A 14,907-nucleotide genomic window follows, 5' to 3' on the forward strand; every position below is an offset into this window, starting at 1 on the left:
TTAGGCCTCTGTAGCTCCACCTTCCACCATTCTCTCCCCAACTCTGTGTCCTGGGTGATTGCTCTTCTGGAATAAATCAATGGGGTTCCTTGCCCTCTAGCTTCCAGTTGGTTCTGCTCACTGGTGAACATCAGCAGAAGATCAGACGAAGGGAGGAGAGGAAAGTCTGGATATTTATTCCCTTGGCTCTCATCCTGTGGGGATCATCAGAGGCTGGCTACCTCTCATCAATGAAGGTCAAGGCTCTGATGAGGAAGCTTTTTTCACAAGTCTGTTTCTTTTTCTGGATTCAAGCAACTGTTCCCCCTTTTCGAATCTACAGGCCTAGAGAGGGTAACAGATCCCACTTTTTTTTTTTTAAAGATTTTTATTTATTTATTCGACAGAGATAGAGACAGCCAGCAAGAGAGGGAACACAAGCAGGGGGAGTGGGAGAGGAAGAAGCAGGCTCATAGCGGAGGAGCCTGACGTGGGGCTCGATCCCATAACGCCGAGATCACACCCTGAGCCGAAGGCAGACGCCCAACCGCTGTGCCACCCAGGCGCCCCAACAGATCGCACTTTTACCAGCCTTGTGACACTGAACTATCCTTTGTAGCTTCCCCAGGCCCTATGCACACCTTTTCAGTAGTTCTTTCAGCAAGTGCTCTTCTGTGGAGCCTGAGTGTGGCACATCTTTCCTGCTGGAGCCTGACCAACACAGCAATCTGATGAACCAGCAGCTAACAATTTAAGGTACTATATGATAAGTGCCATGTAAATCTTAAAGAGAATCACCAATTTTGCCGAACAAGCTGAGTGAGAGTAAGGAGAGATCTCCAAGGCTTTGGGGTCCTCAGGGAAATTGTCCAGAAGGAGGTAAGTTTTGACAAGCAGTAAAAAATGACTATCAAGGAGAGACACATAACAAGGGAGCAAGGACGAAATGAATTGAAGGGATGGTGGGAACACAAACCAAGTCCAGCTCAGGTCAGACTGCACAGGAAATCTGCACAGAGACACAAGAACCTTATGACATTAATATTGAGAAAAACATCTTATGTGAAACTGTTCCCATTCTGAGGAGTTTCTCTCTCACTCAAGAAAGTAAGGGTGAAGACTAGTGAAGATGACATTATTGGGGTAATGGTGGATGTGTTCCAATGTCAGTACTTTAATATTGTGTGGATATAAATGGCCCGCTTGCTCCATAACTATGGCAACACGCTATGGCTGAGAACCTTTGCTGTGTGCAACTAAACACCAAGTTGAAGTTTGTATTTTAGCGCGCTTAAGAATCAGCTTTGATAGAGGTTTTTAACTTGTTAACTTGTGCATCCTTGGGTTCAATGTACCAAGAAATTTTAATGCAGTAATTCTGTGAAGGGACTGAACAATCCGCATTTTTTAACAAGGCATGTACCCGATTCTGATACAAACCCTCTAGGGAGACACGTGCTTGTGGACAATAATTGGCATTAAAAACTTTCAACCAAAAGAATGAATTAATGGCAGTGGTCTTTCAGAAGGGTTAATCTGGCCACAGGACACAAGATAGACCGGCTTTGGAGAGAATAGGGACAAGGAAGGTGGAAGAGTGAGGACTCAAAGTCCAAGCAGATGGATGGGAGAGCCTGGCATGAAAAGGCTAGAAAGAAAAGGAAATGAAGAGAAGAGACAGATATGAACAAAGTGAAGAATGAGCAGGTCTTTCTTTACCGAGCGTCATGGTGTGGTGGTTTCAAATATGTCAAGTTTTTTTTTTGTGACACTCTCCCTATTAAAAAAAAATCATGGATTCTTATTCCCCTCTCCTGTTTTGTATTTTTCAGAAAAGATGTATGGCTTTGGAAACTGGGTTAGAAAAGGCAATTGGGCTCCCTTCTGGCTCTCTTGGGTTACATGACTTTGGAGCCCTGAGCTGCTGGGAAGTCCAGCCACCCTGGGACCTCCATATGGTGAGAAAGGAAGAGAGGCCTGAGGAGTCCCGGTGCTCCAGCCCCAGCTGTTTGAGTCTTCCCAAACCAAGCATCGGACAAGTGAGTAAAGAAGCCTAACTTTGACCACTATTTAAATACCATGTCATGAGAGATCTTGAGTCAAAGGCAGCTGCTGAGCAGTTCTTGATTTCCTGATCCTTAGAAAGCATATGAAATTTTAAATATTGTTGTTTTAAGCCAATAAATAAATTTTGGATGATGTGTTATGTAGCAACAGTACCTAATTTACAGGGCGAAGTCAAAGAGGACTCTGATTTTATCTTTCTATGAAATTTGGAAATTGTCTTCTCTCTTTATATAAGGCAGTTATAAAAACCTCAGCAGCCTTTTTACCTTGATTGGTCTTATAGTCACAGCTCATCAGAATAAAAATAAATAAATAAATAATCATCTAGTAATATATTCTCAATTTCAAAACCTAATTATTAAATAATTAGAAGCAAACTTCTAAGTCATTACTTCCAGGGGGAAAACAACCACATTGCCTTTAATATTTTGCATGAAAGTGCTAATGCTTAGAAAAAATTTGTGTAATTAAAATTAAATCACTCCCCCTTAGAAGCAAATCAAATTTGTCCCCCTTAGGAATAGCAAATCAAATTATGTCTGTCAGATCAATTCACTATGCCAGCAGGATGACAGCCCTTTGAGGATGGGTTTTCTTTTATCTCTAAGTGTTTGGTTGTTTTGTTTTGTTTTTAAACTCTATTTATCTAGTTGAGAATGTTTCATATATCCAATTGCACTCATTCAAACTCAGAACTTAACTCTATTTTTAGGCTCCTTTTAGATGGCAGAGCTGAGGCTAAATTACAGATCCTAGAGGAAATCACAACTAGAAAAAGAGAAAAAAATCACAAAGCTATATACTCCCTGCTCCAGCAGGTCTCACCCTCTCTAAGCCCACAGTGCATGACAGGTGGAATTCATAAGGCTTGTGTGCACCCATGGGCCCAACCCTCAGAAGCACAATTTCTTCACTCAAGAAGTCTGAAAGAATGCACATGAGTAAGAGTGGCACAATTACAGGAAACATCTAGGGCCCATCGCTTTATTTAAAATAAACACTCCCAAGTGCTGGTGAAAGCTAAGGTGTCTTGGGTTGCGGGGGCTTTCAAGTTCTCTCTCCATTACCTTCCCTGCTTGACCTCTCCACTACAACCGGAAGTAAAAATGCTTAGTGTCTGCTATTACTAAGCATCAGTACCTCAACTATGATTGTCGTACCTCAAAACCACAAATAACACACCCCAGAAAACAAACCACGGTAAACTGCTGATTTAAACAAGTCTGAATTTGTGTTACAGGATTATTGAAGTTACTCCCCAGATGGTCTCTGAGTATTACAAATCAAAATGTATTTCATCCTCTCAGCCATGATTCTTTTAGTAGGTGGTGAGCACTCCAGCAGGATGGCTCAGTGCAGGAAGAAATACTAGATCTTCAGTTTAATTTTTAAATTTGACAAGTAAGAGAGATGACGCTTCACAAACATTTAATACTTAGACAGACAGTGTGGCCCCCACTATGTCAGAGTAGGGTGTACATATCTTTGTGAGGTATTTTTTTGTCATAAACCAATAATTAAAAACAGACACAGCTGGGGGCGCCTGGGTGGCACAGCGGTTAAGCGCCTGTCTTCGGCTCAGGGTGTGATCCTGGCGTTGTGGGATCGAGCCCCACATCAGGCTCCTCCGCTATGAGCCTGCTTCTTCCTCTCCCACTCCCCCTGCTTGTGTTCCCTCTCTTGCTGGCTGTCTCTATCTCTGTCAAATAAATAAATAAAAATCTTTAAAAACAAAACAAAACAAAAAAACAACAACAAAAACAAAAACAGACACAGCTGAGACAAGGGGAGGACAAGGAGCACCATGAGGTATGGACTCCAGTGCCTTGTAAGGGCCAGACTGGTGCTGAAAGAGTGAGATGCCAGCTGGCGTGGGAGTGGGGGACAGCCATGAACAAGACACCGCCTAGACTGTCTAATGACAGCAGCACTACTCAGGTGCAGCAGTGTGAACCAGAAGCTGCTGCATCGTGACCGCTGCAAGACAAGGTAGAAACCTGCTTTTTAATGTGAAATCTCCTAATTTTAGAATCTAGCACACATTAAAAAAAATTGTCTGATGCCCACATTCAGCCTCAGTTTGTGACCTCAAGTTTCCAGAAAGCTCCTGGTCTAGAATAGCTGTATCCTCTCCTTGGGAATCCTAGCTCTGTCTGCCTGCTGGTGGCCTTAGGCAAGTTACTTAACTTGTCAGAGCTTCAGTTTCCTTATCTGTAAAGTAGAAGAACAACAGCGAAGGTTGGGGAGGAAAGTGATAATACAGTAAGAATCAGTTATAAAATATGTATATTCAAATGCAAGTTTCTAGAAACAATATACTTTGCTTGCACCAAAAACAAAATAAAAAAAAATAGGAACTATGGAAAAATCAAGCTAGCTGGACACCAAATGGTATCAATAAATACAATAGAAAGTAAATGTCTGGATCTTTGGGACATTTGGGTCACAGAAGCATACATTATATATATATATATATATATATATATTATATTATATTATATATTATATATATATTTATTACACTTGGAGGAGCATTATCATTAAAGAAATTCTGCATAGGTCCCCAACAAAGCAGCCAGAGGCACCAAAACACTCCCCACGTGATAATCGCATGGATGCACTAGGCTGGCTAGGAAAGGAAAGCACGCATCTCTGTGGGACCACTCCCAAGAAAGGAGAAACTAGCAGGAAAAATGGGTGAAATCAAAAGAGGGTACACAGAACGGGGGCAGGGGAGGGGAGAGAGTGGTTTTGCAGCAGTATGGAAAGCCAAGATGAGTACTGAGAACACCACTTCTAATCAGTGGGCTTCCAAGTGCTTCTGCCCCACACTGTGAATGTCCCCGGACTCTAGCTGACAGATTACTGAAGTGGTTCTAGCCATTTTTAGAACAAGAAAAATTTCTTTCAACAGAGTTTTACGTGGAACCTCAGAACATAAAATAAAAGCAGAGCTGCTCTGGGCTGCCTTAACACCTCAAGGCGGCCTCTGAGGGCTGCATCAATCAATTTGAAGGTTCCCCCGGAAGGAACCCGAAGGTCCTTTTACCTTCAAAGCTTCTGACAAAAGGAAGGGAGAGCTGGTGAGGGCCCTTCCGCTGTACAAATCTATGGAATATTTATCCTCACCATATCTAATAGTAATAATCACATCTTTTTGTTAAGCGGTCACTATGAGCCACGCATTGTGCTAAGAACTATAAGTACGTGATCATATTTAATCTTACAATAACCCTGTGTGGTCTTATTATCTTCATTCTTCAAAGGAAAACACTGAGGCCTCAAGAGGGTTGGTCAATCCGTCAAAAGCACATAGTAAATGGAGTCAGAACCCACTGTATTCCGTTGACATTATAACCAACTCCACTGATTTAGATGAGGGTCTGAGGGATTGAACTCAAGATCACTTTTGTTTTTTTTTTTTTTTTTTTTTTTTTAAAGACTTTATTTATTTATTTGACAGAGATAGAGACAGCCAGCGAGAGGGAACACAAGCAGAGGGAGCGGGAGAGGAAGAAGCAGGCTCCTAGCGGAGGAGCCTGATGTGGGGCTCGATCCCATAACGCCAGGATCACGCCCTGAGCCGAAGGCAGGCGCTTAACCGCTGTGCCACCCAGGCGCCCCTCAAGATCACTTTTGAAGCAGTCACTTGAGTCCTTCCTTTTCTGGATATTCATGACACTAATATTTGTTTTGCACATCAAATCAACACTTACTAGACCCCAACGCGGTAAAGAAATATATTAAGGTAGCAGGGCAGGTGTGGGGGTCATGAGAGTGGGAATGGTGGGAAAATAAAAAGAATGGAAGGAAGTTTACAGCGTGAATAGGACCGCTTTGCCCTAAGGACAGAACAGAAGCCTACCTCGGGGGAGAGACAGACAGACAGACACACTCACTAACACAAAAATGCCACAAAGATCAACTGAGAATTGGTTAGGAAAAAAGTAGCTTATTTCTAATAGCAGCAAACCAGGAACAAAACCAACAAAAAGTGTACAAGACTTTTCTATGGAAAACTATAAAACTTTACTTACTGAAGAGCATAAACCAAGACCTGAATAAATGAAATGACAGGGCGATGTTCATGGGTGGGAAGATGTGAGTTCTCTGAAAATTAATCTCTATATAAAATGATCTATATTGAAATTTAAATAAAATCTCAAGGTTTTTTTTTATGTGTCTGACAAATCGATTCTAAAATTCATAAAGAACAATAAATATATAGGCATAGACAACTCAGAAAAGAAGAAGGGGAAGAGATTGTTCTTTAGGCATCAGGATATAACTTAGAGTTCTTTGATTGAAACCATGATATTGATGCAGAAAAATATAAAGAGACAAAGCAGACCCATGTCTGTCCAGAAATAAGTCACTTCAATGAGGAAAATATGTACTAGGCAACACGTAATCTTTGGACGACTGGATACATTTTTCATTTCCACTTAACACATACAATAAAATTCTATATCTACCTCACATTGTGCACAACAATTAATGTAGATAGAATAAATACCTGAACCTTCAAAACAAAATTTAAAATAAACACAAAAATGTAGAATATTTTTATGAGACTGCAGGGAACATTTTCTTAAGATCTAAATGTAAAAGCCAAAAAAAAAAAAAATGCTGATAAATTTACTGCATTAAAATTTAAAACTTCCATAGGACAAAAGACAGGACATGATTTTGTATGTTTCTCTGTCATGATTTGGAAAAATATAAATAGAAAAAAATATAATCAAAATACACAGCAAAAGATTAGTTTCTAGAATGTCCAAATCAATAAAAAAAACCTCAAACAACATATCAGAAAAAAAGGTGACAAGGTTATATTTTGGCAATTCTCAAAAAAGGAGATACAATTAGCCAACAAGCACATTTAAAAAACATTTCAGGTCACTAGAGATTAAGAGAATGCAAAATAAAATAGCAATGCCAAAACATTTACATTTCTAATCCATCGGATAACCTAAAATAGAAAGATCTGAAATTAAGTATTGGTGAGGTGTGGAGAAATGGGGAAAAAAAGGAGTCATAAATTTATGGGACCACTTTTTAACATCCTATTTTAAAAAATCTAAAATATAGATTTAAAACTACACACACACACACACACACACACACACACACACACACACATTCCTTCTACATTAGAAAATCCATTTCTAGAAATATTCCTGAGAGATCTTCTTGACATATGCAAAGGGTGATGTGTTCAAGGATGTTGGTCATAGTATTGTTGGCAATAGCAGAAATATTAACGCAACTTATCGCCTGCTTATTGGATATATTTATAGAATGGAACATTATGAAGCAATTAAAAGAATGAGTTAAGTCTATTTGTATCAACACAGATAGAGCTCAAAACAGAACGCACAGTGAAAGAAACAACTTAGGGGATGATATAAATTGCACTGAGGAAATAGCAGGAGCAAGTCACTGTGAGAAATAGGAGGAAGTCCAGCATGTAAAATGCAGAGGTACATACATAAAATTGGAAAATTAGCTAGAGCCAGATAGTTGAATATATTGTTAATTACTATCAGATTAAAAAAAAAAAGATTTAGTATAGGCTTTCCTCCTCCGTTTTCAAAAATAGCACCTTTGAGCTCTTATTGGTTTCAGCTTTACTGTTTGTAATAAATCCTCAGTACATAAATCTAGTACAGAGGTTCATCCCATGAACTGTGAAATTCTACAACCTTTAAAAAAACACTTTGCTTAGGTTTTCACCTTGGACTCTGGGCTATCTAGCAAAATCTTGGCTATGTAGTGCGTTGGCTTGGTGATGAAAAGATCTCAGACTTCCCATTTTTACCCACCTTGATTCCTTTCCCCTCACTGACCTGTTATTTCTTTTTGACAATCAGGTGGAAGGTGAGAAGAAATTTTTCAGATAGTAAGGTCCTACTGCCAAATGCAAGGAGGAGACCAGGGCTACGCTCTGGCGGTAATGAGCATCTCTATCTCCTCCCCACTCCCTGCAATGGCAGGCTGAGGACTGGGAGAGCTCAGCTGTTAGGCTGAGAAATAAGGGTGGGAAAGAAAGTATGCTGCTTGTGGTGGAAACTGCTGGTTGTCTCTCAAAATCTGTTTTCCCATCTTCCATAATAAGTTCTGTAGGCAAGTCCATGTCTGCACATGTGACTCCATTGTCCAATGGCCCTTGAAGTTAGGATGTAGCCATGTGACTTCAGTTCTCATCAAAGGACTGTGAAGACTAATGTGTGCACCTTGGGGTCTGGGACTTAAGAAGGTGAGCATGTGCCTTTTGCACTTTTGTCCCTTTTCAACCAGCTGGAAGCTGGCCACGGGACATGGCATGGCAGATCTCGCTTTCGCCATGCAAATGTCAAACATGTCCCAGGGTCCTCCAAGTGCACTCTTGAGACCCCTGAAGACTGCTTGAGACCCTTTCAGGAACGCCCCAAGTTAAAGCTATTTTTATACTAACAAATTACATGTCTTTTTCATCTTCATTGTCTCACAAATGCACAATGGAGTTTTCCAGTGGTTACGTGAAGTGTGATATCACAGCAGTTGGAATGCAAAAGCAGACATAAGAACCCAGCTGTCTTTTATTGTTAGAAATTAAAGGGATTTGCAAAATGTAATGTTTCTCTTATCACTAATTTTTTGTTTTGGAAAATATGGTTACTTTTCTTAAAAATGTGTTATTTATGTTAACCTGCATGGATTTACTGTTATTTTAAAATGACTTAATAAAATGACTTAATAAATATTTTTAAATTTCTGTTTTAATTTCTCATATGATAAATATCAGTAGATACAGCCCATGTAATGAAAGCTTTTTGAGGTCTTCAATAATTTTTAAAAGTGTCAAAGGGTCTTGTGACCAAAAAAATTTGAGAACCATTGCCCTAGGACCTAGAGGAACAATGACGTGCATCTCTGAATGACTTTATGGGCTGCAGGTTCTCTGCCCTCATTCACAGTGCAGCCATTACATACAAGAGAAATAAGTTTCCGTGCTATGTCACTGTGCCATTGTGTCTTTTTATTACAGCATCTTGGATTTACTCTAAATAATACAGACAATAGTCATATAGGTGGGGCACTATTATATCAAACACTAAATTACGTGGCATTGATTCACTTGGGTAATAAGAGCAAGAAATTTTAGGCTGGAAAACTAATGACACTCGATATGCCATTGCAAAATATTTGGTACAAATATTACCTGTGATAATTTGGAAGGTAGACCATGTTCCTATGGAGCCCACAGCCAGAGAAGAAATGACCAGAAAGAGCTAGAATGGTCATATGTGTTGACTGTTCTCTATTGCATTTAGCAACATACAACAAGAAATAGTTGTGGCACAGCGGGTGGGCATCTGCCTTCAGCTCAGGGCGTGATCCCAGCGTTCTGGGATCGAGCCCCACATCGGGCTCTTCTGCTATGAGCCTGCTTCTTCCTCTCCCACTCCCCCTGCTTGTGTTCCCTCTCTCGCTGGCTGTCTCTATCTCTGTCAAATAAATAAATAAAATCTTTAAAAAAAAAAAAAAACAAGAAATAGAAAACCTGAGAAAGAATTGACCAATTTGCAAACAGATAAAGAGAAAAGAAAGTGTTCAGTAAACTTATCAGGTTGAAAAAATCAACTGCTTCTACACCTCCAAAGAGCAGAAGACTAGGCTACCGTTGCTTAAAAGATTCCTGTTAACACTCTCTCCAGCTTTCCAAAAAAGGGACCCAGCCTTGAGGAAAAACCCAGATTAAGGATGCTGCCTGTTGCTTTATATGGTCTCAAAGTAACTACCATCAAAATGAGAAAACAAAGAAACAAAGCAGCTTAATATCTATATCTAGAAAAGAACTTTGGGTGTCGTTACCAGCACATGGAACTAACTGGTATCAAAAAGAGAAGATACTTACCAAATTTTTGAGGAAATGGTTTTACCAAAGCAACCATAAGCCTAGCCAGAAAAAGCTTGTTTTTGTTTTACAAGTTAAGAACAGCTCCCAAAGAAGGCATAGTCTCCAACAAATACTTTGATGTGGCCATGCAGGATAATGGACACGAAGAACTTTTCAGAAGGCTAAGGGCTTCAGAAGACAATAGAGAACTAGGAGTTGAAATCGCTCTACTGCTAGGGAAAGGATTTGTTATTTGCTATGGTTCAGTGACTACCATACGTATTTCCCGACTTCCCTTTTCTGAACAGGAGCCTTTCTTTCACTTCTCCTGGTCTTGTTCCTCCACTATCCACTGGTGGCAGGGAGGAAAGACAATGTGATGCTCCGTTTGTATGTGGCTGAAGAGTCACATGTGTACTTAATGGAGAGAACGGTACATTGAGTAGAGATTCCTGACTTTGGATCTAGATGATGGGACTCGGTGTGTTTTCCTTGGGGAGGGAGTGAGTACATTCTATGGTGGGAAGACGGGAGTGTGCCGATATCTGGATGGCCAGAAGGGCAAACTATGGTAGAAGCTGCTAGTTAGTTCTCCTATCCTTCCGTAGTTACAGAACTGTAGGCAGGCACCTGGCCACCCAGCTGGATTATACTTCCCAGCCTGCCTCACAATTACAACACGACTAAATTCTGAACAACGCAATGTGAGCAGAAATGATAGCTGCCCCTCTCCAGATCCAGGACTTCAGACGTTTACGTTCTCTTCCCCTTACGTGCCAGCTGGAAATCATATGTAGTGGCAACCCTGGTTCGTCCCTACAGATGATGAGAGCATCCCAGGAGACGGCAGAACAACAATGTGGAAGGAACCATGGTCCCTAAATGACCTCAAGGAGAAAAGCTGTCCAGTCAATCTGGACACAAAAAAGCTAGTTAAAGAAAAACGTTGAGGAGTTGTGGTATAATGAAAATACATATTTAGTCGTTTTCCCTGATTCCTGGCACAGAGCTTCTAAAACCTTCAGCATTTCCTGAGTGATAGGAGTGTCTCCTGTTGTTCATAATGAGCACCTTCTGACCATACCTGAGTCTAAGCTAATGAAGTGACTCAGGCGGGGCCCAAAATAGTATCAGGATGAGAGTTTGCTGGCAGAGAGACCAAACATGAGATTAGAAGGTGGGAACTTTCAGCCCGACTCCTTAGTCTCCAGGAAGAAGGAGAAAGATTGGGTTAGAAAAACTCAGCAATGAAGTTTGGGGAGCTTTCAGGTTGGTGAACATGTTGAAGTGCTGGGAGGGTGGTGCACCCAGAAAGAGCATGGAAGTTCTGCGTCCCCAATCCCACACCGTGCCATACACATGTCCTCCATTTGGCTGTTCCTGAGTTGTACCTTTGTCATAATTTCCTAAGTGTAAGTAAAGCATTTTCTTGAGTTCTATGAGTCACTCTAGCAAATTACTGAAACTGATGAGGGTGTTGTGGGAACCCCAGGATTTATAAGTGATTGGACAGAAATACAGGTGGCCCCTGGAACTTGTTACTGACCTCTGAAGCGGGGGCAGTCTGGTGGGACTGAGCCCTTAACCGGTAGGGTCCATACTAATTCAGATATTTAGTGTCAGAGTTGAATGCAATTATCAGATGTCTTGCTTGTGTTGAGGGTTGGAGAATTGGTAGGGAAAACCCTCATACATTTGGTGTCAGAAATGGTACCAGAAAAAGAGACACCACAAGAGCTGAAGACTACATAGGGTACGGAGTAATCAGGCCTGACCCTAACACTTTGCTTTAAATAAACATTCAGCTTTGCCTCTGCACCCTCTGAACTCCGGCAACTTGGCAGTGATGGCATCAACCTCAGCACAACTGTTCTGCTTGCAGTGGCCAAGAAACCCTAGGCTATTGCAACGCCAACCTAAGAAAGTTGTTAAATTGAACTTTTCCAGCCTCGCAAGAATGGCTGAGAATAGTAAATGCAAGTGATTGCATATATTACAGAGAGATACCAGACCATTCTATAGAACTTGCTAACAGGTGTCCCCAACCAGTATTATGATACCTGGCCCATCCCCGTGTCCAGGCTTTGTAGGAGAAGATGGAGATTGGTCAGGTATCCAGAGAGTTGCCAGAAAGCTACATGTTTCCTGCCCCCTCCCCACTACCTGCCCCACTGTAAGCCACATGAGAAACAATTCCAGGAGTCTAAGACATCACTTTGGGTTTCTGAGGCTGAACCAGGTCCAAGAAGACATATGCTAAACTGGATGAAAAACTGAAGTTTTTAATTTATATTGGACTTTTTTTTCAATGAAAAAAATTTTCCCCAGCTTTATTGAGATATAATTATGGACTGGGCTTTTTAATACTGGAGAGTGAGACTATCTGTTACTATTTTAAGGATTCACTTATTTTTTATTTTGGAAATGGGAGAGGGCAGAGGGAGAGGGAGAGAGAAAGAGAAAGAATCTCAAGCAGATTCCCCGTGGAGCGTGGAACCTGACACGGGGCTCCATCCCATGACCCTGAGATGATGACCTGAGCTCAAATCAAGAGTTGGATGTTTAACCAACTGAGCCATCCAGGCACCCCTAACTGTTAATATTTAAAGTGACCAGGAAAGCTATGAGATCTACCTGAGTTATTATTCAGGGGAGAAGAAAGAGACTCACAGTATGTTCAAAAGACAATAGAGAAAAAAAAATCACATGCTGCTTGTGCTCGCGCCTAGTGCATGTCATTCAATACACAGGGTGGCCCGGGTTTGGGTGGGAATGACTGCCTTGCCTCTCGGGCCTTCACCAATAGCCAAGAATCACATGGAACGGCTGCCATAGTGCCCATTTTCAACAGCAACATCAGGAGATGCAACAGCAACAACAAAAAATTGATTTTTCTAGTTTTTCTCTCGTCAAGGCCAGAGCAATTAGACCCAAGTCCTTAAACTGAGAAAGCACAGGAGGTTCTGGACTACTGTGGGAGAGGGAAACCTGAGGAGAAGAGAAAGACACTCCAGCACAACAGATGTCCCCAGACAGTTAACCTGAGTATTCAGAGGCTCTATGAAGCCGACTCCTGGGCCTTGAACTGCCTAACCCCAGACTTCTTTCATATGACACATAAATTTACATCTTATTTGACTTTGTTCTCTCTGATATCATATCTGTAATATGTTAAAAGCTTACTTAAATTAGAAAAAAGATAAAGCCCATAGAAAAATAGGCAAAGGAAAGCAGGTAATTCACATAAGAAATACAAATCGTCAATAAAGCATCTGAAAGCATACTTAATAAAGCATCTGAAAGCATACTTAACCCTGGTAGTAACTCAAGAAATGTACATTTAAAAGAAAGCATACTTAACCCTGGTAGTAACTCAAGAAATGTACATTTAAAAGATGAAATACTGTTTCTTACTTATCAGGTTGGCAAAAATCTTAAATATAAATTCTATCCAGTTGGAAAGGATCTGGAGAAATATACTTCATTCAATATTGATGGGACTATATCTTGGAAAAGTCTTTTTTGGAAGACCATTTGGAAATAGCCATGAAACTTAAAAATGCATTCGTATGTGAGCTTGCACACATGTACATGCATGTCTGTGAGTGTGTTTAAGTACAGAAAAGGGCCTCGAAGGGTCTATAACCAGCTCAACAGTGTTTCTTTTTCTTAGGAGAGGAGGGCAGTGGATGGAATAAAATATAATCTTAGGTAAAGTATCTTGAAATAAAATTTAGACAGATTAGCATTTTTTAAATGAAAATAATGAATTCTATTATTAGGTTTTATTTTTTCTTTTTTTGCAGAAACAGTCTCCAATTTTTAGGCGTGCATGCCAAGGAAATGACCTTCTGCCAACCCATACTGATGTACTTTCCTGTTTTCAGACCACAATTCTTTCAGAATAACAGCAAGTCTTCCAAGAAATCTTTTTTTTTCTTTTTAAATCTCAAAATTGTAAGCGAAAATAGGTCATTTAAAATATAGAGACATTCTTACTTGGTCCTCAAAAGATAGAGCCTGGGCCACATCTCTTGGAAAGCCATCGATAACGATGCCCTCTTCATCAGGTATTTGCATCAATTTCTGTTTTATCTCTGTAATCGTTGTTTCCTTTTATAAATTAAAAAAAAAAGATGAAAAACCAGAGTTAAGCTTACACTCACCACTGGTATAAAAATCTTTGCAGAATAGAAGCAAATTACGCAGCAGTACCTGTGGGGCCAATTCTCCGGTTGTAATTATTTTGGCAATAAGACTCCATTTCCTATTGCTGCTGGCACTGTGGATCTTCTTTCTTAATAATTCTCCCACCGAAATGTACTGGAATCCATAACGTTCTGCGATTTTCAAACTTTGGGTACCCTTTCCACTTCCTGGACCACCTATTATTTAAAACAGGCAAAACTGAGACCTTCTGATACAAGAAGAAACTCCTTTTTATACTGCTACCACCTCTACCCTGAGAGGCAGAGCCTGGATGACCATCAGCAGGGTGGGCAGCTCCACGCCGGCACCATTCTCAGTGCTAACTCTGAGTGCAGAGCAAGGGTCGACTTAACCAAGGAAAGACAGAATTATGATCAACTTTATTACATGGAAGAGACATTTTTTCCTTTACCTATTTTAGTAGATAACTAATTTAGAAAATTGGGCAACACAGTTGAAAGAAACTGTTTCGTGTTCTTCTTTATAAAACCTAATTGTTTTTTCCTCTGTAATCAAAGAAAAATCTATGGGACACAAGAGACAATGATCAAAATAACAGAAATGTGTTCCATGCCAACAAAGAGCTAATGTGCAATTTGGTGAAATGTAACAATTATTTTTAAACCCAAAGGGACATCAATATTGACACAGTTTATTTAAATCTTTTTTTTTTTTAAACTCCATTCATGGGTCTCCTTGCCTCATCTCCTTTAAATTCCAAAGGAGTTTAATGCAATGAATACAGAGTGAATGGACTAGGTTCTTAAAGC

General features: G+C 40.3%; 1 protein-coding gene across 3 annotated transcripts in view; it reads right to left on the reverse strand.

The window, feature by feature from the left end:
• Positions 1-14,907, reverse strand: part of AK5 (adenylate kinase 5) — a 233,867-nt gene that overhangs the window by 204,057 nt on the left and 14,903 nt on the right. For all 3 annotated transcript variants that reach the window (XM_057310547.1, XM_057310548.1, XM_026497778.4), the window contains exons 4-5: positions 14,144-14,313; positions 13,928-14,041 (exon numbers count right to left, since the gene is read on the reverse strand). In XM_057310547.1, coding sequence (XP_057166530.1) covers positions 13,928-14,041; positions 14,144-14,313 — 284 coding nt within the window. The remainder of the gene's footprint in view (positions 1-13,927; positions 14,042-14,143; positions 14,314-14,907) is intronic.

Source organism: Ursus arctos, unplaced genomic scaffold, assembly GCF_023065955.2.
Source record: "Ursus arctos isolate Adak ecotype North America unplaced genomic scaffold, UrsArc2.0 scaffold_12, whole genome shotgun sequence".
NCBI classification, from domain to species: domain Eukaryota; kingdom Metazoa; phylum Chordata; class Mammalia; order Carnivora; family Ursidae; genus Ursus; species Ursus arctos.